The sequence below is a fragment of the Rosa chinensis genome, chromosome 4 (genome assembly GCF_002994745.2).
Source record: "Rosa chinensis cultivar Old Blush chromosome 4, RchiOBHm-V2, whole genome shotgun sequence".
NCBI classification, from domain to species: Eukaryota; Viridiplantae; Streptophyta; class Magnoliopsida; order Rosales; family Rosaceae; genus Rosa; species Rosa chinensis.
In genome coordinates this window covers 14366992-14387669 of record NC_037091.1, presented here as the reverse complement: position 1 = coordinate 14387669, position 20678 = coordinate 14366992, and the positions used below count along the sequence as shown (strand labels likewise).

Below are 20678 nucleotides of genomic sequence, written 5' to 3'. Positions count from 1 at the left end.
TGCATTTATTCCCAATAATAATATTCAAGCTTGCCTTCTTCTTCTTCTTATTTTTCACCGAATTTATGTTATAAATTAAAAACAACATTGATTGGGTGTCTTCGATTAAAAAAAGAAAAAAAACTTGATTCGGTGTCAAATTTTGGCTTATGTGAAGTTTTTGTTTTCTTCTCCGCATTTCGATCCTTCTTCCAGCTTTGTTTTCCCCTTTCTCATTGTCAGACCCAATTCATGGACTCTTGGCAGTCTTCATCTCATGTTCTGCTACTTGCTTCAAAGGTAAATTTCTTTCATTGCTCTGCTGCACAACTACTTGCCTATACTTGTTTACGATGATGACTGATCGTTGCAGATTGTGTTTTCATCTGATTGGCATTTTCAACTTCAATATCTCTATACTCTGCAAAACATTGTAGGAATCTGGGTCTGTCAATGCTTATAAGCTTTTGGGTCTGTGTCTGTTTGTGGATTTGATGTTTGAATTATGAAGGGTATTGTATCTGAACGGCAAAAATCAGCTAAATAAAACTGAAGTTACTACTACCCACCATATGCAGTTTACCCAATTCTTTTTACTATGATCCCGTTATCTTTGCCTAATCTCAGTATTTCTAGAAGAGCCCAACTAGGGATCTGCTATGTTGGAGATTGAAATTGAAGAGTTTTGTTTCATACCACTGGTATTCTTGGTCTGAGAAATCTTTTAGTTGTGTGAAAAATAATGTATTTCTGATCGTGCATATTTGTTAGATTGAGATTTAGGCTGTAAAAATGCATTCTCAGCTTGTAGTTTTCATCTTTCGAATGGAGAGTGAAGTGAATTTTTTAGTTTGGATTTGTTGCTAAGAGAGGTTGTGTATAGAGCATAATGCTGAAACTTGACTCCAATGATGGCTCTATCTAATCTTGAGCAGTGGATTAAGAGCGGCTGTGTTCAGAACCGTAAATTTGCTCAATAACATATCCCATGTATGTGTTTTATGTACACAAATGAAAGAGCAGTCACCATTGCGAGCCATGTTGACAGCTCAGCGGGAGTGGATGACTCCTATTCATCCCATTCTCTCAGTCTCAGCTTTGATTGATATCTGATTTGTGGATTCTCAAATTCAGAAATCAGAAGTTTCTGTTTGGTTGAAACTCAGAATGAATGTATTGATTGTTGATTTCGTGGAATTTTCTTTCTTTGCAGCATTTACAATAGGAGTTAGACAGCAGATAATACAACTTCCAGAGTTCTGTACAGAACACGATAGACCGTTGATAAACCACACACCATTAAAACTGGGGACTGGGAGGACGACAATGAAGACCTGCCAGAATGTGTAATATTACTGTATACTGATTCTTTTCCCTTTGCTGCAGTAGAATTGGTCTGTATAAATGGTTGTTTGCTCCCTTTACTCACTTTCCACCAACTTCTTCTAATTGTTATTTTGTTTATTTTCTTTTGTTTTACAGAAAGTCGTAACTCTTTTAGTTTGAGTGATGTCAGTCTCATCATCAGCCACGGACATTGCCAACAACGAAGATCTTCTATCCCAAATCCTTGTTCGATTACCCCCAAAATCCCTCCTTTGCTTCAAATGTGTGTCCAAACAGTGGCTTTCTCTCATTTCCAGCCCCGAATTCATTGTCACCCACATCCGCTGGAGAGGCATCACTTCCCCTTCTGGCCTACTCTTAAACAATGATTACTTGCACACTCCGGAGTTCCACTATGTTCCTCTGACACACAATAATCCCTCTGAACTCACTGCCCCTCCATATCTGAGCTACCTTGGTGCCCCTCGGATCAAGATCCTACAGTCTTGTAATGGTTTGCTCTTGTGTTCTTCGGCCTACCTAAAAAATGATCCAAATTATGAACTCAAATACTCTGATGACTTCACGCAGACAGAGGATGATGTTCTCTTGCCAGATATATGGCATGTTATCCCAACAATCTCAAACGCCTGCAGTCAAACAAGAATCCATTATTCTGGTTTCAGATTCTACGTCTGCAATCCCACTACCAGGCAATTCAAGACCCTTTCTTTTCCTTTCTTTCAGTACCGCATACTTGCTCTAAATCTGGCTTTTGATCCTTTGCATTCACCGTACTTCAAACTAGTGTGTGTACTTCGGAAGAATCTGGATACTTATATACTTCACCTATATAATTCTGAGACCAAAACTTGGAACCCATCTTCAATATCTTTTAATGCACCCAGGACAATATACTTCCATGAACCTGTGTTCTGCAGGCGAGCAATTCACTGGTATAGTTCCCAGCAGACTTCTCTTTACTTTGATGTGGACAAAGAGTGCTTGAACCCAATGCCTATGCCCCAGTCTTCGATATATGGAACTGTCAATTATTTTGGGGAGTCTCGAGGCCATCTGCATCTGGTAATGTCAACAACCTTTATTCTAGAACTCGATGTGTTTGAGTTGGAGAAAGATTACTCTGTATGGTCAGTGAGGTACCATATCAATCTTGACACCATAAGAGCTACACTCCGTGGTATGTGTGGCTTTTCCAGCGACCTGTCCCTTGCTTCAGTACTGAGAGTTACTCGTGGAGAAAAGGAAGGGGAATCAGAGGCGGTGGTATTTATGTTTGGTATGGAATGTATAGTTGTCTCCTGCAATTTGAGTGATGGGACGCTTAAAAGACATACGGGTTTTGTTCTGTCTCGGGAAGCTGTTCACGATTTAAAGCTCCGCCATTCCTATACAGACGCCTTTCCATTCATAGAGACTCTGTCTCCCATATAAAGGGCATAAACTCTCTGCAGCTCTTTTGCTTGTGTATGTAATTGTTTCATCTTGTTAAAGTTGAGAGTTGGCTTTTGCCAAACAGTATCATTGTTGTTTATGTTAAGCAATAAGCATGATTCATACCTACAACTTCAATGATTTGAAGTACATGGAAGAGTGCTTTTGCACTAATGAAATTCATTCTTTGTGATGAAAAAGCTCTTGTTCATGATTTTAATGCTCTTAACATGTGGTTTCAATCACCTCCATCAAACCACTAAAACAACAGACTACCACTTCATTATAATTCTGCTTTTGGTAGATAAAATGAAGGGGAAATGATTATTTACCCAATTTCAACAATAAAATTGCCCGCTTGCTCCACCAACAGTTTTTTAACTTCATTTATCCAAAACACTCTAAGAGATTATTTCCCTAATACCCAATTAATTCTTTTTTATTATTTTTTTTTTTTTTGGGGACTTTTTTGCCCTCTCCTTCTTTCTCACATAGAGAGAGAAGTCATCCTCCACCTTGTTGTGCTCCGGTGACCAGTGGCCCGCAGCGGACTCCGAAGACAGGTGATCGAAATCCGGCAATCGATTACTGGAATCTGGAGACCGGTTACAGGAATCCGAGGATTGGTGACCGGAATCCCGAATTCGGCTATCGGACCGGTGACCGGATTCCTGCGTCTAATTTTATTACCCCCCAATAATACCCAGTAATCATATTATTGCCCCCTAGTAACAAGTTTATTAGGGATCAATAATTAATGAAAAATGAAGATGTTTACAATTTTGAAAGTCTTTATAGGTTTATCGAAATAAATAATCTTATTATTGCCCCGTAATAATCTTATTATTGCCCAATAATCTTATTATTGGCCCTTAATAATTGTATTATTGACCCGCAATAGACATATATAACTCCTCAATAAAACCTTTTTTTTTTCATTCTTCATTCTTCTTTCCTTCCTTATAAGCCTTCTGCTCACAGTATACCCAAAAAAAAAAAAAAGTGCTTTGGGCACCCACCAAAGTGTGAGACCGGCTTTTTTTCGCTGGTGCTTCCCCGGCAACGATTTGGAGGCTGGGGTATTTGGGACCAGGGGATCGGTGGGATGGTAGAGCATAGAGTGAATCACACCCAAGCCCTCGCGGAATCCGAATCAGACTCATCGGCCACCGAGTCCGCTCGCTCCTCAAGTCCTTCGATCTGTTGTGGAGTCCGACTCCACCATCAACAGTTTGCCACCAGCGTCAATGATCTTGTCCACGTCGAGTTCAGGGCTGTCGGCGGCGTAGAGTGGCGTTGCTAGTTCGGGGGTGGACTGGAGTTGATGGGATCATCGTGACGTTGCTTGGCTCAGCGCAATCTGACCCGATATGGGTTGGATCCGATCAGAATTTTTCGATCTGCGTCTGGGCTTTTGATTCCGGCATGGAGAAGGGAATGATTGGAGAGGGTGACGTTTTTCCTCTGCGCAGCGAGGATGGAACGAGGTGGACGACGATCTGGCGAGGAGAGAAGGAAAGTCTCCGGTGAGGGGGGAGGAGAGAGAGAATAGATCGAAGAGGGGGAAGGGAGAGAGAGAGATGTAATTTATTAATTAAAATACGGGCAAAACTGTCAATGGATGTTAAATTGAGTAAATGAGGTTTAAAAACTCTTGGTGGAGTAGGTTGGCAATTTTTAAGCTGAAAATGGGTAAGTGGTCACAGCCCCTAAAATGAAATGATATGATGTCAGCTTGTGTAGTGCATAGGGTATCAAAAATTTCAATTAAACTTGGAATCAAACCAAAATCAGAGGATAGATAGTGGGAATGTGTTTCTGTGTATGTCAGTGACTGTGAGAGGTCATATCTCTGAAATAAGGATCAACAAACTTAAACTGGACAAAATACTAGTAAAAGCAGAAGTTTACCATTGATTGTGCAGTATTCAGAAAAATACAACCCAAAATAAAAGGCAAATTCACATAACATTATGTTTAATGAACGTTGACATTAACAAAGGAAATGCTTTCCCATACAAGGATGGTAAAATCTGTGGGTCCAGTAGAGAACCTTCTATGACTAGTCCCACAGTTATTGTGAAGCACCGTCTCAGTACTCACAGAAACTTCCTGTATGGTCTGCCTGCATCCTCATCTTGCATATGCTGTCACCATAGAAATGAAAAATGTTAGCAAGCAAAATGGTTCATTGACTGAAACAGCCGGTGAATACGACGAGTAACAGCAACTAAGAGTGTTACAAAAGACCAAAATCTATAAAGGCAGCCATGTGAACTTAGGGATAATAAAACAAATCGAGATTGATTAAAAAGAAAAACAAAGAGGTAAAAACATCTATTGTTTATGATTAATCACATCCACAAAACAGAATAAAAAAATTTCAGTACCTCAAACTTTTACATTTAGCAAAGAAGGCTTTTCATCTATCCATTCTTCTTTGTATTATGTAAAATTGGATAGGATATTGCAAACTACGAAAACCAGAAAGCTCCAATGAAGGAAAAAAAAGTGTGTGTGTGTGTCAGAGACTACTTCAAACTTTTACATTTAGCAAAAGAACCTTTACATCTATACTTCTTTGTATTATGTAAAATTGGATAGGATATTGTAAACTAAGAAAATCAGAAAGCTCCAATGAAGAAAATAAAATGTATGACAGAGAGAGAGAGAGGAAGGGAGAGACTGCGTCTTAAAGAAATATTATTGGAGAAAAAGAAGTTTTTCGAGAGAAATCATATTTACTGTAATGGACTTTATGAACGAAGTGCCTAATATGAGATTGAGAGGAAAGTGTCCAACAGGAAAACTACCAGTATGTTGGCAGGAAAAATTGAAGTTGGAGAAAGTGACAACTTTACAACAGATATCAGGAAATGTTATATAGGAAAGGTATTAGGTAATCTGGCAACTTATTGCTAATCAAAAGGTACAATTGAAATAATGAACAAGAATACATTTCCTGGCATCAATGATTCCACTTTCAAAGAAAAGAGAAAACTGCTTCACAAGCGCCCATACCATAACAAAGCAAGCAACTAAGAGCAAAGTAATTAAGAAAGGCCAAATAATGAAAACAAGAAATAAAGCCATGGAACTAACAATTATATTAGCTAAAAGCTATCTAAATCACCCTCGACCCTCAAACCCCTGAATCTGCAGAAAAGTTTATTCTCGCACAGAAACCTCATTGACTATCTACATTGATCTCTTACAGAGGCTCCAGACGAAGAGAAATTTAATTGACATTCCTCCAGCAGAAATGTACGACTGTACAAGAGAATTAAAACCCGAGGAAACTAGAACATATCGGCTCTTTAATATGACAGAGTGACCATGGGTTCTCCACCATTGTCTCCGCTAGAGCATCTTCTTAATGAGTTTGGATGTGAAACTCCATTATGAAATTGAAGGTTTACGTGGTAGTTAAAATCCCAAATCCGCAAGTACCTGAGTAGGCAATTGAAAAATGGGACTTGCAAAATTCAAAGGATTTTGAATTTTGGTGTAAAAGGGTCATCTTCTCTTCAAGTGTTTATCTTTCATATTAGCACATTATATAGTATCTGTCGAAGTGTTTATTCATTGTTACTAAACCTATATCCTAATATGACATTAGAAATCCGATAATTAAGCATCCCATCACCAGCAAAATAACTGTATAAGTCCTAACACAATTCATCCCATCACTTTCCCAATCCCATCTTTTGCAATCCCATGACACTTCCAGGTTCCTCATCCAACACACAAAAAGCTTCTAGATTTAGGCTGTACTGTGCGAATGGTTAAAAAAGACAAGGACGAAAACCTCCCACGAGGTCTAAAACTAGTTCTAGAGGTCTCAACAACATAAGTTTTAGCAGGAGTCTCAAATAGCAAGATTAAGCATTAACTGGCAGAATACCTTTCATGATGAAAACAGTCCATTTCCTTAACTATGTAGACCCTAAATTATAGGACAGTACAGAATCCGATAGCCTTTAAAGAGTGCCAAACGATTTTAATCACAACCCTAAACCCTTCAGAAATGTAGAATCTACACTACTTGTAAAACCAATATGGGATAAATCCATATCAAGCAATCCAATCCATACTTGTTATTGCTCAAAAAAGAACATAATTTGCCCCAAGACCAATTCTTTCACCAGAAAGTCAAACAACCCAGAAAAAAATTGAACAAAATTTCGAAACCCAGGAGTCGTAATGACAGAGAGATCTGAAAGCATAGTAGAATACGTTGAATACCAATTGAGGAAAAGGAGAAAGAGAGAGTAATTACGAATTCTCGGACGATGCCCTTGTAGACTAGGACGGGGATAGCAATGCCGAAGATTCCGATGATGGCGAAGTTGCGGCGAGTCCACCGGAAGTTGTGCTCGAGATTTTCTCTGGCCGCGCCCCACTCCTCCACGAACCTGTTCTTGTTTGCCTCCATTCCTCCTCCCATTTTCTTCTTCTATTTCACTGCTTGCTGGCCCTTCTCTCTAGAGTTTGTAGCCTTTGTAATTTGCGTCTTTGCGATGCTCACCTAAAAGCTCTCTATCTGCTGTTTGGCTGCGAAATAATGCTACTGGTTATTTTTTTTTATTTTTGTATTTGGTATTTACGGGCCAATGGCGTAGTTGCATTTTTAACTCTAGTTGAAAAAGAGAGGTCATGAGTTCGACTCTCCCGTAGTCGTTTACTAATTGTTGTATGATAAAGAGAAAAGAGGAAATGATCATTTATCCAATTTTAGCTTAAAATTTACCCACTAATAGTTTTTTAACCTCATTTATCCAAAACACTCTAAAGGGATTATTTCCCCTTTACCCAATTAATTCTTTTTTTATTCTTTTTGGGACTTTTTTGCCCTCTCCTTCTTTCTCACTTAGAGAGAAAAGTCATCCTCTACCTTGCTGTGCTCCGATGACCAGTGGCTGGTGACCGGTGACCGGAATCTGGCCACCGGTGACCGGAATCGGTTGACCGATGACCGGAATCCGGAATCGGTTGACCGATGACCGGAATCCGGAATCGGTTGACCGATGACCGGAATCCGGCCACCGTACTGTTGACCGGATTCTAGCGTCTGAATTTATTGCCCCCTAATAATACATGGTAACCATATTATTACCCCCTAGTAATCATATTATTGCCTCCCAGTAATCATATTATTGCCCTCTCAGTGAATTGCATAATCTCCCAAAACCAAAATGAATACACTACAGGCACAATTAATCAATTAATATGCATATTATTGCCCCCCAAAAATCATATTATTGCCCCCCAAGAATCATATTATTGCATTGTTGATCAGATAGTAGATCATTGGCCTCCAATACAAAGTCCAATGTCTCTACTGCCCCCCAATAGACCACCAAAAATGCACCATTTTGTAGGATTCACAGATAATTTGACTTTAATACACAGAAAACAACAGGTCACTTATCAAAACACCACACTATAGTGATCCCTGTCCCTCATTTCAAAGTCTACTAGGGGCCAATAATGTGTCTACGGCCCCCCAGTAGACCATCAAACAAAACCCACAATAATCAAATTCTTCCCGGCGGCCTACCCACCAGATCGTCCTTCTTCTCCGTCAGCCCATAAGGAACTGCAACACCGCCTCCCCTTCACCGGAGTCATTTGCAGCACCAACCACCTGCAGCACCGATCCCAACCGCCTGCATTCCGGCCTTCGATCCAGCCTCCTCACCGGAGCCTCCCAGCCTTTGATCTAGCCTCCACCCGCACCTAGTCCCTCTCCTGCTCGCACAGCAACATCCCATCGTCCTCCTACCCACGCGGCCAGCACACCCGCGCCGGCCAACCCGCGCAGCCCACAGCGCAGATCCCAACACAGATCGCTGTAGAATCAGGCAGCCCTGCCCCGCCGCCTGCGCACCACAGCACACCCACGTCTTGCGCAGCCCAACGCCTGCCCATCCTAGCGCCACCCCGCCTGCGCACACCCAGCACGCTGCCACAGAGAGAGAGAGAGAGAGAGAGAGAGAGAGAGAGAGAGAGAGAGAGAGAGAATGGGGGATGAGAGAGAAAGAGCAGATCGGGGGAATGGGGGATGAGAGAGACAAGGAGATGCATATGTAATTAAATAATTGAGTTAAGGGCAAAAATGTACTTAAATATTAAATTGGGTAGATGGCGTTAAAAATCTCCTAGTGGAGTAAGTGGGCAATTTTTAGTCTAAAATTGGGTAAGTGGTCACAGCCCCGAGAAAAGGGGAAAAATAATAATGAATTGAGTTTAAGATCTCTGATTTCCTACAATGTCTTACGAAGTCTTTGCGGAAAGGTGCACCACATTCTAACTCTTCCTTCTTTTTGTTACAAGTCACTAAATGTTGGGGAGATCAAAGGGTGGCTGAAAAATTTAAAACGTCATTTGGGGTTATATCAAGGACATCCTTGACGCGTATCAAAAAACATTAAAAGTATGGGATTGCACCCCACTCACACCTAATTTATAGATTATCTTGATCATCAGGTTAAGATGATCACTCAAATCCGAACCCAAGTTAGTATCTTGGTTAGCCCAAAACTGGCTTGACTTGCAAAGAGTCACATCTACCCTATGACTGACTTTTTTTTACAAGCTAGGTGAAGTTGAACTAAAACCAAGAGCGAGCGAGTTATGCAAAACTCTCATCATAGAACCCTTACAACAACCATATCGTCAAAATACAAAATAGTCTCCATTCTAAACCGTGGACCGAACTTGTAGTCGTTGACAGATTTAACCTATTACATATGCGACACATAAACTTGTAACAATAGAGATCGTTTTTTTTTTTTTTTTGAATAGGAATTGATTGCATTAGTAATCAAGCCATGAAAACAGGCCAGAGTCTAACAGAACTTACATAAGAAATCCCGAGACAAACCAGGTAACCTATCTAAGCCACAACTAAACTCATTAAAGTCTAAAGGGATGCTCGCTGAATAGCAAGCCTAATCTATGCAAGAATAATCTCACTCTCTAAGGAAAAAATATTCATCTAGTATAATCTGCCAAGCACACAATTGTGGTACAAATAACAACTAGAAACGTCTTAGAAAAGCTTATAGAAATTACCCCTACTTCAAAAGGCTTAAGTCCAGAATGTCTAAAAGCTTTGAGGACTTATAACAGCGCGAGTCTCTGCCCCGTAGGGTTGGAACCAACACCATATGCAGCCTCCTCCGTAGCCGACAACTTTGGCATCAGGTTGCTCCGCAGGCTCTTCTTGAGAGTTTGCAGCATATAGCCCCCATTTTCATATTTGGGCCAAATAGGCTCAGTCCCTACCTTCAACCCAATCCCTACCCTAGGCCCAATCATCCTTGGCCTAGAAATCAGCTCAGTCAACACAAACGGTCAACCCTAGTGCAAAACTAGGGTTTCCCGCCAATTTTTTTGGGCCGTCTTCTTGCCCATGACTCGCCACCGCTTTGATCTCGAGCATACTAGTCCCAGTCACCGTTGGTACTACAGAGACCCGGCGCAGCCCTCGTCCTGCCGTCACAAGTCGCTGGAGACCTGCACCATCACAGCCCGAGTAGGGTTTGTTTCGCCCTGATGCCCCCAGCGGTGCCTCCAGCCTCTCAGATCGGATCCCCTCGGTTAAACAATTCCGTCCCACGACGCAGAGCTCCATCCAATCTGGTTGTTCGCTGCCACCATGTTCGATACTTGCACCCCAATCACGACACCTCCTCCGTCAAAATCAAGAATAAATAAATTGAATCCGCCAAGGCCCGCCGTACACCGTCGAGCCAAATTGCTGGGAGGCCACACTGAGATGGCACACGTCATCCCACCATCAGTAGCCCAAGAGGCCAGACACTTACCAGCATAACTCCTCACCCTCAAGAGCGGATCTGCGGTAAGGGAGGGGAGAGATCCGATCGAAATCAGAACTCGGTTTTGACAAAACATCCATAAAAAGACCATGGGAAGAAAGCCAACGCCAGAACGAGCCTGGCGTGTCATACGGGGACGGCCGAGACCGCCATCTTCGTGCTTAGCACCTTCAGTCGGCGCCAATAGGGTTCCAGTGGTGCGAGACTTCCTCATGTTTTTGATACTCTGCGGTCACTTGTCTAGTTAACCAAAGGCCTTATAACAATAGAGATCGTTGGAATCATGAATTTTGTAATAAATTCTACAAAAATACCATTAACTATTTTTTATTTCTAAAATGATGATATTGAAAAAGCCCGAGGCTCATTCTGATTAGACTGATCCCTACTCCTGCACAACTTCAAATTCCCATCTCTGTTTAATTAAAAAGAAGAAGAAAAAGGAATTGGAGTTAATAGAAACTTGGAGGACAGGAAAGAAAATAAAATGGACGGCTGTGATTTGCGCCACACGTCACTCTCTCTCTCTCTCTAAGAGCAGCCCTATAATAAGCACTGCTTATAATTAGGGTTTTAGATTGGGGCTTTACACCACAATTTCTAGAGAGAACGAGAGAGAGAGCCTCGCACTCAGAGATCAAATGGCGTCGAGGGTTAGCTTGAAGAGCAAGGGCAAGACGACCAACAAGGGCTCCAAGGGTTCCGACGACCGGTCAATTTCTCAGGCCGTCAAGGAGTGGACCTCCTGGACCATGAAGAAGGCCAAGGTCGTCACTCACTACGGTTTCATTCCTCTCATCATCGTCATCGGCATGAACTCCGATCCCAAGCCCCAACTTTCTCAGCTTCTCAGCCCCGTCTGAGATCCGATCCCAATCGGGTCGGGTCGGCCCCGATCGGTGGGGTCATGGGTCGGCGCCTATTCGTCGAATCTACATGGTTTATTTCATGGTACTACTGTGTAGTGTAGTACTTTAGAGAGGAGGTATTAGTTTTTTTTAGTATGTTATTGTCGAGTATTGTGTATGCTTTGGCATGACGAACAATGGATTATATTTTAATGAGAAATTTGCGTTTGTAATTTGAGTTCATATTAATGGGTTTATGCTTCATAAATAATTTTCCTTGTGCTTCATTGCTTCGGGGCATTTTCAGTTTGATGGGCGGTTGCTTTTATGATTCTATGCTCTCCTGTTTTTGGTTGTTTGCGTTTTTTGTTTATTTATTGATAATCCTGTGTATATAATCTTTTGTTTTTCGCGGAGTGAACAAAGCTGTACCTTCATGTTATGTTTAACCCCTCAGGAATTATATATTCCACGTTTTGCTACACCGATAGCATCTTGTTTCTTGAGGAATGTAAAGCATGGATGACTACTAGTTTTCAGCCCCATGTGAGGGCTGAAACCAGTCATGTTATAGATACTGTTCACCATTTGAAAAAAAGAAAGAAAAGAAAAAGCCAAGCACTTTGTATGATCATCAAAGTGATTGCAGTTCCATTATTTTTTATGTTCTTGTAGCTCAGATTATCACAAGTCTTATGTGTTGCAGCTATAAATCTGTTTACATGCCTCACTTTGTTAATCATGCTACCTATCATCAGTACAAGAAAAAGTGAATCTTTCGCTGTATTTTTGGGTGGGATGCTTCCCTGGTGACAAAGTTTGGTTTGTATATAGATCGAAGTTGAAAAAACAGTAATTTGCAGCCAGTACCAAAGGAAGCCTTGCTAATAATTTTGCTTTTTCTTGTGAGCTTGTCGGTCATTGTTCCCAGTTTTTGGCTGAATCAGTTGTGTCCTTATTTTAAATCAAACCAAAATTGCTTTATTTAGATTCAGTGATAGCGTCTAGCAGCTAAACTTGCAGTGGTGATTCATCGCCTGCTACTTGGTAGGACGCCCAAGTCTTCTGTCTGCCTGATCCTCATGTTTGGGATTTCTTCAGTATATTTATCAATAGCTGATTTGTTCTGTTCTTTGAAAACTTGGTACATATAGTATCTTGATTACCTTGCAATCTGAGGTTCTTTTTTATTTTGCTGCCATACATTTACAAACACTAGCACTCCACTTGTACGCATACAAGAGTATGTACACCAGGTGTGCAAGAGTTATCAAATGTTCTCAAGGACTCTAGAGTAGTTGAGGAAATATTTTAAGGATATTCACTAGTTTGTCTCCTCGAGGTTTCTCAACCCCTCACAAGAAATATGAGTTCATGTTTTCTTTAGTTCCTCTATAGAATGATTCCATTTATGTTTAATGACATCACTAGGCAATTGGAATGGAATTCAATCAAAAAGGTTAGAGTTTATTTCTTTGCTGTTTTTTTTATTTAGCTTTTATTTGCTCTAGGTTATGAGGCCTATGGTTCGTAAGTTTTTCCTAGTTATAGAGGTGTCTGTTTTTGATGTGCTACTTGTGCCAGTTTAGTTTGTGTCACCCTTGCAATAAACCTTAAATTTGCTTGTTGATCAAAGAGATCTATTAACTTCCATACCCAGCTACAGTTCTCTTGGTGAAATTTTTTCATATTTCTAGATCGTGTGACTTTGTTGTCTCGAAGTTAACAGTTTTTAAAGCATGAAAGAAGGGGGCTGGTTCTGTGGAGATGTGCTGTTATAGCTCTCTTTTCGATCATCTGCATTTAGACAGGGCAGGAACAAGAATGTGAAGCGGGATGCGGTTTGACATATTTGACATCATTTGGTGATTCATTTTCGTCAGTTTTTAGGAATAAATGGTTTGCTATTTGCTTAGACTGCAATTCAGCAGTTCGTTCATTCTGTTGTGTGTGGTTTTCTTTCCTTTTCTTTTTGGTGTTTTGCTGGGTGCTGGCGCAGCAGTTTGTTCATTTACTTGGTCAGGGACTAATGAACCATAGTAACGTCTAGGAGGTCTTGTCTTACTAGGTTGATGTCCTGTCCATTTCTTTGTATTTTCTTTCTAATGAAGATCTCTTTTCTTACCAAAGAAACGTAATTACCCATTACCAGTCAATCTCATATACATTTATAGCATACTCTGTAACTTCTCCGTCACCTGTACAAGTTGAACTGGAGTATTAAAATATGAATTCAAAATGTGAGGCAGTTTTTGTTGTATTGAGAAAATAGTGAAGAAAAAAGAGATTTTGGTTGGAGATGCGTTATATTCTGGCCACCTAATACTGATCTGGACATCGTAGACTGAAAGCTACCTTTCTGTAACGAAACGGCAACTGTTGGCAGACTTATAGTACATTTATTGTGGGCATCATATATATTGAAGAGATGGAGAAATATAACACAACGGGGTGGTGGCGCAGTTGGCTAGCGCGTAGGTCTCATAGCTTAAAGAGTGAGTTATCCTGAGGTCGAGAGTTCGAGCCTCTCTCACCCCAGTCTTTGTTTTTTTAATGAAATTGCAAAATGAAAAACTCAAGAGTTTAATTAATTTCAATTTGGATGGGTACATTCTACGATAGAAGAGTAGTAGATTTTTTAATTTTCTTTCGTTTTCAGCTCATTAGAATTGATTTTCAATTTAAATTGTATTTTTAGATATAGGTTAATGTATTTTATTAGTTAAAACTTAAAACCAAGTAGCTTGAGGTAAGTTAAGAAACACAAATCAATACAAAAGAATCTTTAAACCACAAAAAGAAAATGAGATTGGTAGCGTATCGGATCAGTTATGTCTCGAAGAAACATCATCACATACTCTAGCCTATCCATAAAATTTAGAAAGTTAAAATTCAAACTTTGAAATCTTATTTATTTGAAATCACTATCGAATCAAAGATTAAGAAGAGGAAGAAACACATTTTGATCAAAACTGGAAAACAGAAAAAGAAAAACATGTATCATATGGTCTAAGCAGTAGACATCTCTCTTTCTCTCCAACTCTTTATTGTAATCCTCTCTCTATTCCACATCAAATGATAATATTTTCCAAAGAATTAAATAGTAGATCCACAACGTAAGACTCTTAATTTATTCTAGTAATAATTCCTTTAAATGTCTCTTTATTTTAATTTTCACTCAAACAGTAACTAATCTATTAGTCGAACATAAAATCACACGACGGATAATAATTTCTAACAGCAAAATAACCTCAAAAGGGTATGAAATGAGCATTCCGTTGTGTTAAATGTGCAACGTATTAACTTGCTATTTAAGCCCAAACCAAATTTAATCCTAAATACTTCGCATTTGGTAATTGAATTAATTAAACTACAAACTCCAGTTAATCGAAGCTAAATAAACCCCTCCCCTTTCCCAAAATTTACCCAAAAACAAAAGACATTTCCACTTCAAACATTTATGAACACTCCCCCAAACCTTCCTCCTCCTCCTCCTCCTCTTTCCTAAACAAGATAAAACCTTCCCAGTTCCCACCACTCCATGCGCTCCTGACCTCCGATCGCTCCTCCTCCGATCACCGCCGCAGATCTCTGATCCATCCTCAGGTAAACAACCACCCCCCAGATCTGGCTACGCACCCAAACCCCCCCGTTTCTCTGACGCTTTCGTTTCTTCACAGGCAGGAGGTGTTCGGGGATCTGTGCCCAATGGAATCCACGACTCCGAGCCCTTGTAAGATCACCCTCAAGCTCAGAAGAGACGACGAACAAGAACAAGAGCCGAAAACGAACGACGACAAACCCGCCCAGTCTCCTTCGTCTTCCTCCGTCTCGTCGCCGCCGTCTTCCCCTTCCTCCTCCGACGAGATTCTCCAGTCCCATCTCCAATCCCAGGAGCTCGTGCTCTACGATCCCGCCGTCGCCGCGAATGCCGGCGGTGACGCCAATCGCGCTGCTACAGTGAATCGGATTCCGAATCTGAACAAATCCATTTCTCCGGTCTCGGTTTCGAATAGTCAAGGTCCTAGGGTTTTGCCGTCGGTCGGGGCCTTCACTGTGCAGTGTGCCAATTGCTTCAAGTGGAGGCTGATTCCGACGAAGGAGCAGTACGAGCAAATCCGGGAGCACATTCTGGAACGGCCGTTCTACTGTGAGACTGCAAAGGAATGGAGGCCGTCGATTTCGTGTGATGATCCGGCTGACATTACTCAAGACGGGAGCCGGCTCTGGGCCATTGATAGGCCTAACATTGCTCAGCCACCGCCCGGCTGGCAACGGCTACTCAGGATTCGAGGTGAAGGAAGCACCAAGTTTGCAGATGTGTATGTGACTATTTAAGTGTGACATTGTCATTATGGGCAACATTAGCATTACTAATATAATACTGATTCGAGTGTAATCTAATGTGCCTGTGTTGATACATTGTGTTTTTTTTTTTTTTCAGTTATTATCAAGCGCCGTCGGGCAAGAGACTTCGGTCCATGGTGGAGGTTCAAAAGTATGTTTTTAGTGTTTCTGTTTATTGAGATTGGTTGGTCCCTGAAAATTTTTAGTGCAAATAAGTGCAATGTGAATCACATAGAGATGTATTTGGACTCTTTTAAGTAATGATTTGGCTGCTTTTGGGTTTTCAGGTATTTGATTGAACATCCTGAGTATATGGTGGATGGGCTATCTATGGCACAATTTTCATTTCAAATTCCAAGGCCTCTGCAGGAGAATTATGTGAGGAAACGCCCTGCTGCTCCTCGTTTGACAGCTGCTGCTCATGCCAGTAGAACTCTTGAACCTACTGAAGGTGAGTATTTATAAGCATTTTATATACTCTGTTTTAATTCTTCTGAATTAGAGACTCTGTTTTCCGTCAGATCATTTGCTGTGTATGTCAATATGGATTGCCAATTTGCCATGCTTTTCTGAGGTGTAAAAGCTTTATGCTTTGACTGAGGCATGTCTGCCACTATAACATCTATCTTAACAAGTTTAGAAATTGACTATTTTGCTCCTTTCATAACAAAGGAAGTGCATATTTCGTCTTATTTGTTTGAAACAGGGAAAAACACGATATGTAGTTTGCTTTTTGAATTTTGCCTAATAGATGCTTAGTCAAACAAGTGTCTGACAAATTTACACTTGATACATATATTGTTTAGTTCAATCAGTGTTTGGACATCATAATTGAGGACTGAGTACTGACGTGGATATCAATCAGTTTTTGTGCATCTTCTTTGCTGGATGTTTTGGTTTTCTTTTTTGCACTGGTCTTGACTTATCAGAAAGATTATGTGGTTCGACCCTAGAAACCCTCGAGTGGATGTCCTGTACATCCTTAGCTTTTACAGTATTTGCTGTTTGCATCTTGGACATCATAAGAATTAATATGACATCATTTGATTTATAAAATGGAGGCAGGAAAATGAGTGATTAGCCATCATTGTTACGTAATATGTTTTTTTTTTCTTCCCTTTTTGGGGAAAATAGAGAACCCCTTGATCATAGACTTGATACTCAGTAATGTTATCTTTTGCTTCATGTAGAAGACGAATCAACACAAAACTAACTCTGATTTAATCTTCTGTAGCAAATCCCATAGCATGGGCTGGTCCAGATGATACAGAGTTGCAACTTGGTTCTCCGTACTTGGAGGCTCATGTGTTTGACCCTGTTGGTCGACCTACAAAGAAGCGAGCCAAAACAAGAACTCCATCAAGGGTCTACAATAGTAATTTAAATATCAGCACAGAGTCGAGCTAGAAGGGCCTATGTCATTCTTAAAACTGGTTGCTCTTTCTTGCTCTCTCTGGGGACCTTTTCACGTTGTATCTGTCTTGTTTTTCTTATCTCGGCTTGTGTTGGCTTACACTATAATGTTATATACGGTATATCCAGCAAAGAATAGGAAGGGTTTTGAACTTGTGAGGAGAGGAAAGAACATTTTGGGGTCTAGGGCATATTGACTTGTTGTAAGCTTGATGCTCGTCTTGTGTAGAAAAAAAAAATCAAAAGAAATTGCAGATCATATGAAGGTCCAACCGGTCGAATTATGCTTGTGCAATAGAGCAGCAATTTTTCTTTTTTGACTATGAATTTTATTTCTGTGAATATGTGTCTGCAAAGAATTTGTGCTTTATACGATTCCAGGACTACGCGCACACACACATATCTTTCTTCTTCTTCTCTTTTTTTTTTTTGGTGAAAATGGTGAGTGTCTGACTGCCCTCAAGTCTTGTTTTATTTAATGAAATCACACACTTCTTATTTAATGAAATCATGGAATACAAGAGGGAACATAGAATTTGAATTACAGATTACAATAATATTTTCTTTTATAGTACTGAATCAAATATGGAGCAGTCAGCAGTGTTGATATTTGAAGTGTTTGTAGTGAAAAATGTTAATCTGTTCTTCTCCGGAAATTAATGAGGGAAACAGGTGAAGATTCATATTTTAAGTTTTTTTTTTTTTTTTTTTTTGAAGGGGTTTGGAACCCAGCCAAGCTGGGAGGCTCATCCCCACGCCTGACTTATTATATTAGAATTAAATAGTTGCATAGAGGGGGACATGACGCCTTGACCTCTAGCAATGTTACAAGCATCCTCATAGAGAACATCCCGAATAATAACAGGAGTCTCATCTAACCAGACATCATTTAGAGCATTATAACTAGCAAGGTGTGCTAATCTATGAGCAACACCGTTTGCTTCACGCATAATGTGCCTAAACTGAGATGAGTGAAAAAATGTCAAATATGACTTACAATCGTCGATAATGCGCCCAACCTCAGAAAGGTCATCATGTTCTTGAGACATGGCTGCAATCACGAGTGAGCAATCACTCTCCAATTCAGCCTCCGCATAGTCCTGGTGAATGGCCAACAATAGTCCTGCCCTACAAGCCTCCGCTTCCATGTGTAACGCAGAGCAAGCATGAGGAAAATACCTAGCCAGAGCAGCCACACAATTACCCTGTTCATCCCGGATAACAACCCCAATACCACCAACGCCCAACTCGGGTCGAAAACTACCATCCACATTGACTTTCAGTCGTCCACTCGGAGGATAAGTCCATTTAGTCCGGGACCTTGTTCTCTTTGTAGACTGAACTGGGTGGACCAATTGATAATCCTGTAGAACCTTCAACGCACTCAGGGCCGTATTCAAAGCATCAAACTGGGTACCTTTCCACACTATGCTATTGCGTTCACACCACAGGGCCCACAAATACATAAAAAACCAATCACACTCATGCACAGCACACACATCCATCACATTCCACACCCAATCTTCTAGAACATTCCCTTGCACCTTAATTGCTTTCAAACCAAGTTTTCCAAATGACCAGAAGCATTGAGTTACGTTGCATGATTTGAAAACATGCAAGGCATCTTCAATATCAAAGCCGCAAAAAACACAATGTAAATCATGCATGGCTACCTTATAAGCCAAGGCTTTCTTCATAGGTAGAACACCACGCAGCAACCTCCATATAAATGATCTCACCTTCGGAGGAATATTAGCAGCCCAGACACGCTTCCAGTACCTCCCTTTTGTTCTAACCTGCCCCAAAGAACTAGATGCACAATCCGTCAAACCCACCGCCTTCCTAGCCACATGATACCCATTTTTTACTGAGTATCTCCCCTTTGTATCGTAGTGCCAAACCCGCCTATCATCTGTGTCCCTAACGCTCAGGGGAATACCTGCAATAATCTTCGCCTCCATAGGTGAAAAAAGAGCCTCAATTAGGGGCCAACACCACTCCCCTTCTTCCCAATCAATCAAGTCCTCGACTCTGCTGTCTTCCCACCCCTCCATAGGCATAGTAAAAGGACGAAAAGAATGTGGAAGTGGAAGCCATGGGTCCTTCCATGTGGAAATTAGATTACCTCTACCAACCTGAAAGCGAAGCCCTTTGCGTAATAACTCACACCCATGCATAATACTCCGCCAAGCATAAGAAGCCCCCCCCACCACCCGAGCCCCCAATAAGTCTGACTCCGGAAAATAACGTGCTTTGTACAACCTCGAAAGCAAAGTGTTGGGGTTCTGGAGCAATCTCCACCCTTGCTTAGCCAGTAAAGCTTGGTTGAAGTGCACCATATTTCTAAACCCCAGCCCACCTTTCGACTTAGGAATACAAAGCTTCTCCCAAGATAACCAGTGTATTTTCTTTCCATCAACCCTATCACCCCACCAAAATTTCGCCATCAAGCTATGCATCTCATGGCAAAGGTGCTTAGGTAATTCGAAGCAACTCATGACATATGTTGGAATAGATTGTGCCACTGCTTTAATCAAAATTTCCTTACCAGCATTGCTCAGAGTCTTATCTCTCCAACCAGAAGTACGTTTTCGGACTTTTTCTATCAAGAAGTTAAACGCTTCCGTCTTCGAGTAGCTGATCTCAATTGGTAGCCCAAGGTACTTGTCGTGCTTCTCTACCCTTTCAACACCCAAGACAGCAGCTAATTCATCCTGTTTACCACGCCTCACATTCTTGCTAAAAGCAATAGAACTCTTCTGATAGTTAATAACCTGCCCAGATGCTTGTTCATACCTCTTGAAGATATCTTTCAACACAACACATTCTTCCCACTCTGCTTTGAAAAAAATAAAGGAATCATCCGCAAAAAAGAGATGTGATATAGAAGGAGCACCTGAACAAATTTGAACACCATGAATCTCGTTTGTCTCCTCCGCCCTCAAGATCATTCTAGATAAGGATTCTGCACAAAGGAGGAAGAGATACGGGGAGATAGCGTCCCCCTGCCGCAGCCCACGTGAAGGGATTACACGACCCCTAGGAACCCCATTCACTATGAATGAGTATGTGACAGTGCGCACACAGCGCATAACCCAATCAATCCAGATAGAACTGAACCCCAACCTCTGAAGAACAACCTTTAGAAAGCTCCACTCCACCCTGTCATAGGCTTTACTCATGTCTAGTTTCAATGCTCCAAAACCCACATTACCCCTTCTCCTTCTTTTTAAAAAGTGCGAAATCTCGAAAGCAGCGAGAGAATTATAGAAAGTTCAAAATTCAATTTGTAACCGCCGTAAATTATAGAAAGTTCTATGAGTGTGTTTGGATGAGGGAAAAAATGATAGAAGTTAATTGAAAATAAGGATTTCATAATTCCTCAAAGCCAATTCCTCCAACATTATTAGATTGGAAAATTTAAATTTCTCAGCTGAAGAAAACCAAGGAATTCATTATTTAAATT

The 20678-nt window shown here is 40.9% G+C and overlaps 4 protein-coding genes and 1 non-coding gene across 8 annotated transcripts; 4 read left to right on the top strand and 1 right to left on the bottom strand.

The window, feature by feature from the left end:
- On the top strand, positions 1-2954 carry LOC112201002 (F-box protein At5g07610). 2 transcript variants are annotated; one of them, XM_024342008.2, is made up of 3 exons: positions 1-279; positions 1193-1373; positions 1462-2954. In XM_024342008.2, the coding sequence occupies exon 3, from the start codon at positions 1489-1491 to the stop codon at positions 2758-2760; it is 1272 nt and encodes a 423-aa protein (XP_024197776.1). In that variant the 5' UTR covers positions 1-279; positions 1193-1373; positions 1462-1488; the 3' UTR covers positions 2761-2954. The 2 variants fall into 2 exon arrangements, with proteins under 2 accessions (XP_024197776.1, XP_024197775.1); XM_024342007.2 differs by having other exon boundaries at positions 7-279; positions 1193-1325; positions 1462-2847.
- Positions 2955-4648: 1694 nt separating this feature from the next.
- LOC112198186 lies at positions 4649-7303 on the bottom strand. Its single transcript, XM_024339263.2, has 2 exons — positions 7040-7303; positions 4649-4907 (listed from the first exon to the last, which is right to left on the bottom strand). Exons 1-2 carry the CDS (start codon positions 7205-7207, stop codon positions 4860-4862), a joined length of 216 nt encoding a protein of 71 aa, XP_024195031.1. The 5' UTR covers positions 7208-7303; the 3' UTR covers positions 4649-4859.
- Positions 7304-11169: 3866 nt separating this feature from the next.
- On the top strand, positions 11170-11739 carry LOC112196226 (mitochondrial import receptor subunit TOM7-1). The gene has a single exon (XM_024336537.2). It carries the CDS (start codon positions 11246-11248, stop codon positions 11465-11467), a length of 222 nt encoding a protein of 73 aa, XP_024192305.1. The 5' UTR covers positions 11170-11245; the 3' UTR covers positions 11468-11739.
- A 2161-nt stretch (positions 11740-13900) lies between these two features.
- TRNAM-CAU lies at positions 13901-13990 on the top strand. The gene is given in 2 exon segments: positions 13901-13938; positions 13955-13990. It is a non-coding gene; the product is annotated as a tRNA-Met (tRNA).
- Positions 13991-14848: 858 nt separating this feature from the next.
- LOC112200063 (methyl-CpG-binding domain-containing protein 2) lies at positions 14849-17529 on the top strand. Of its 3 annotated transcripts, none has more exons than XM_024341064.2 (5): positions 14872-15058; positions 15133-15774; positions 15897-15950; positions 16087-16250; positions 16321-16540. In XM_024341064.2, exons 2-5 carry the CDS (start codon positions 15161-15163, stop codon positions 16377-16379), a joined length of 891 nt encoding a protein of 296 aa, XP_024196832.1. In that variant the 5' UTR covers positions 14872-15058; positions 15133-15160; the 3' UTR covers positions 16380-16540. The 3 variants fall into 3 exon arrangements, with proteins under 3 accessions (XP_024196831.1, XP_024196832.1, XP_024196830.1); XM_024341062.2 differs by lacking the exon at positions 16321-16540 and adding an exon at positions 17034-17469 and having other exon boundaries at positions 14874-15058; XM_024341063.2 differs by lacking the exon at positions 16321-16540 and adding an exon at positions 17034-17529 and having other exon boundaries at positions 14849-15774.
- The last annotated feature ends 3149 nt before the right edge of the window (positions 17530-20678 follow it).

Excerpts from the sequence above, each read along its gene's own strand:
- LOC112201002 (XM_024342008.2), top strand. The coding sequence starts at position 1,489 with ATGTCAGTCTCATCATCAGCCACGGACATTGCCAACAACGAAGATCTT.
- LOC112198186 (XM_024339263.2), bottom strand. The coding sequence starts at position 7,207 with ATGGGAGGAGGAATGGAGGCAAACAAGAACAGGTTCGTGGAGGAGTGG. Across the intron at positions 4,908-7,039 it reads AGGGCATCGTCCGAGAATTC|CATATGCAAGATGAGGATGC; the intron begins GTAATTACTCTC and ends CTATGGTGACAG.
- LOC112200063 (XM_024341063.2), top strand. The coding sequence starts at position 15,161 with ATGGAATCCACGACTCCGAGCCCTTGTAAGATCACCCTCAAGCTCAGA. Across the intron at positions 15,951-16,086 it reads TCCATGGTGGAGGTTCAAAA|GTATTTGATTGAACATCCTG; the intron begins GTATGTTTTTAG and ends TTGGGTTTTCAG. Across the intron at positions 16,251-17,033 it reads AACTCTTGAACCTACTGAAG|CAAATCCCATAGCATGGGCT; the intron begins GTGAGTATTTAT and ends AATCTTCTGTAG.
- LOC112196226 (XM_024336537.2), top strand. The coding sequence starts at position 11,246 with ATGGCGTCGAGGGTTAGCTTGAAGAGCAAGGGCAAGACGACCAACAAG.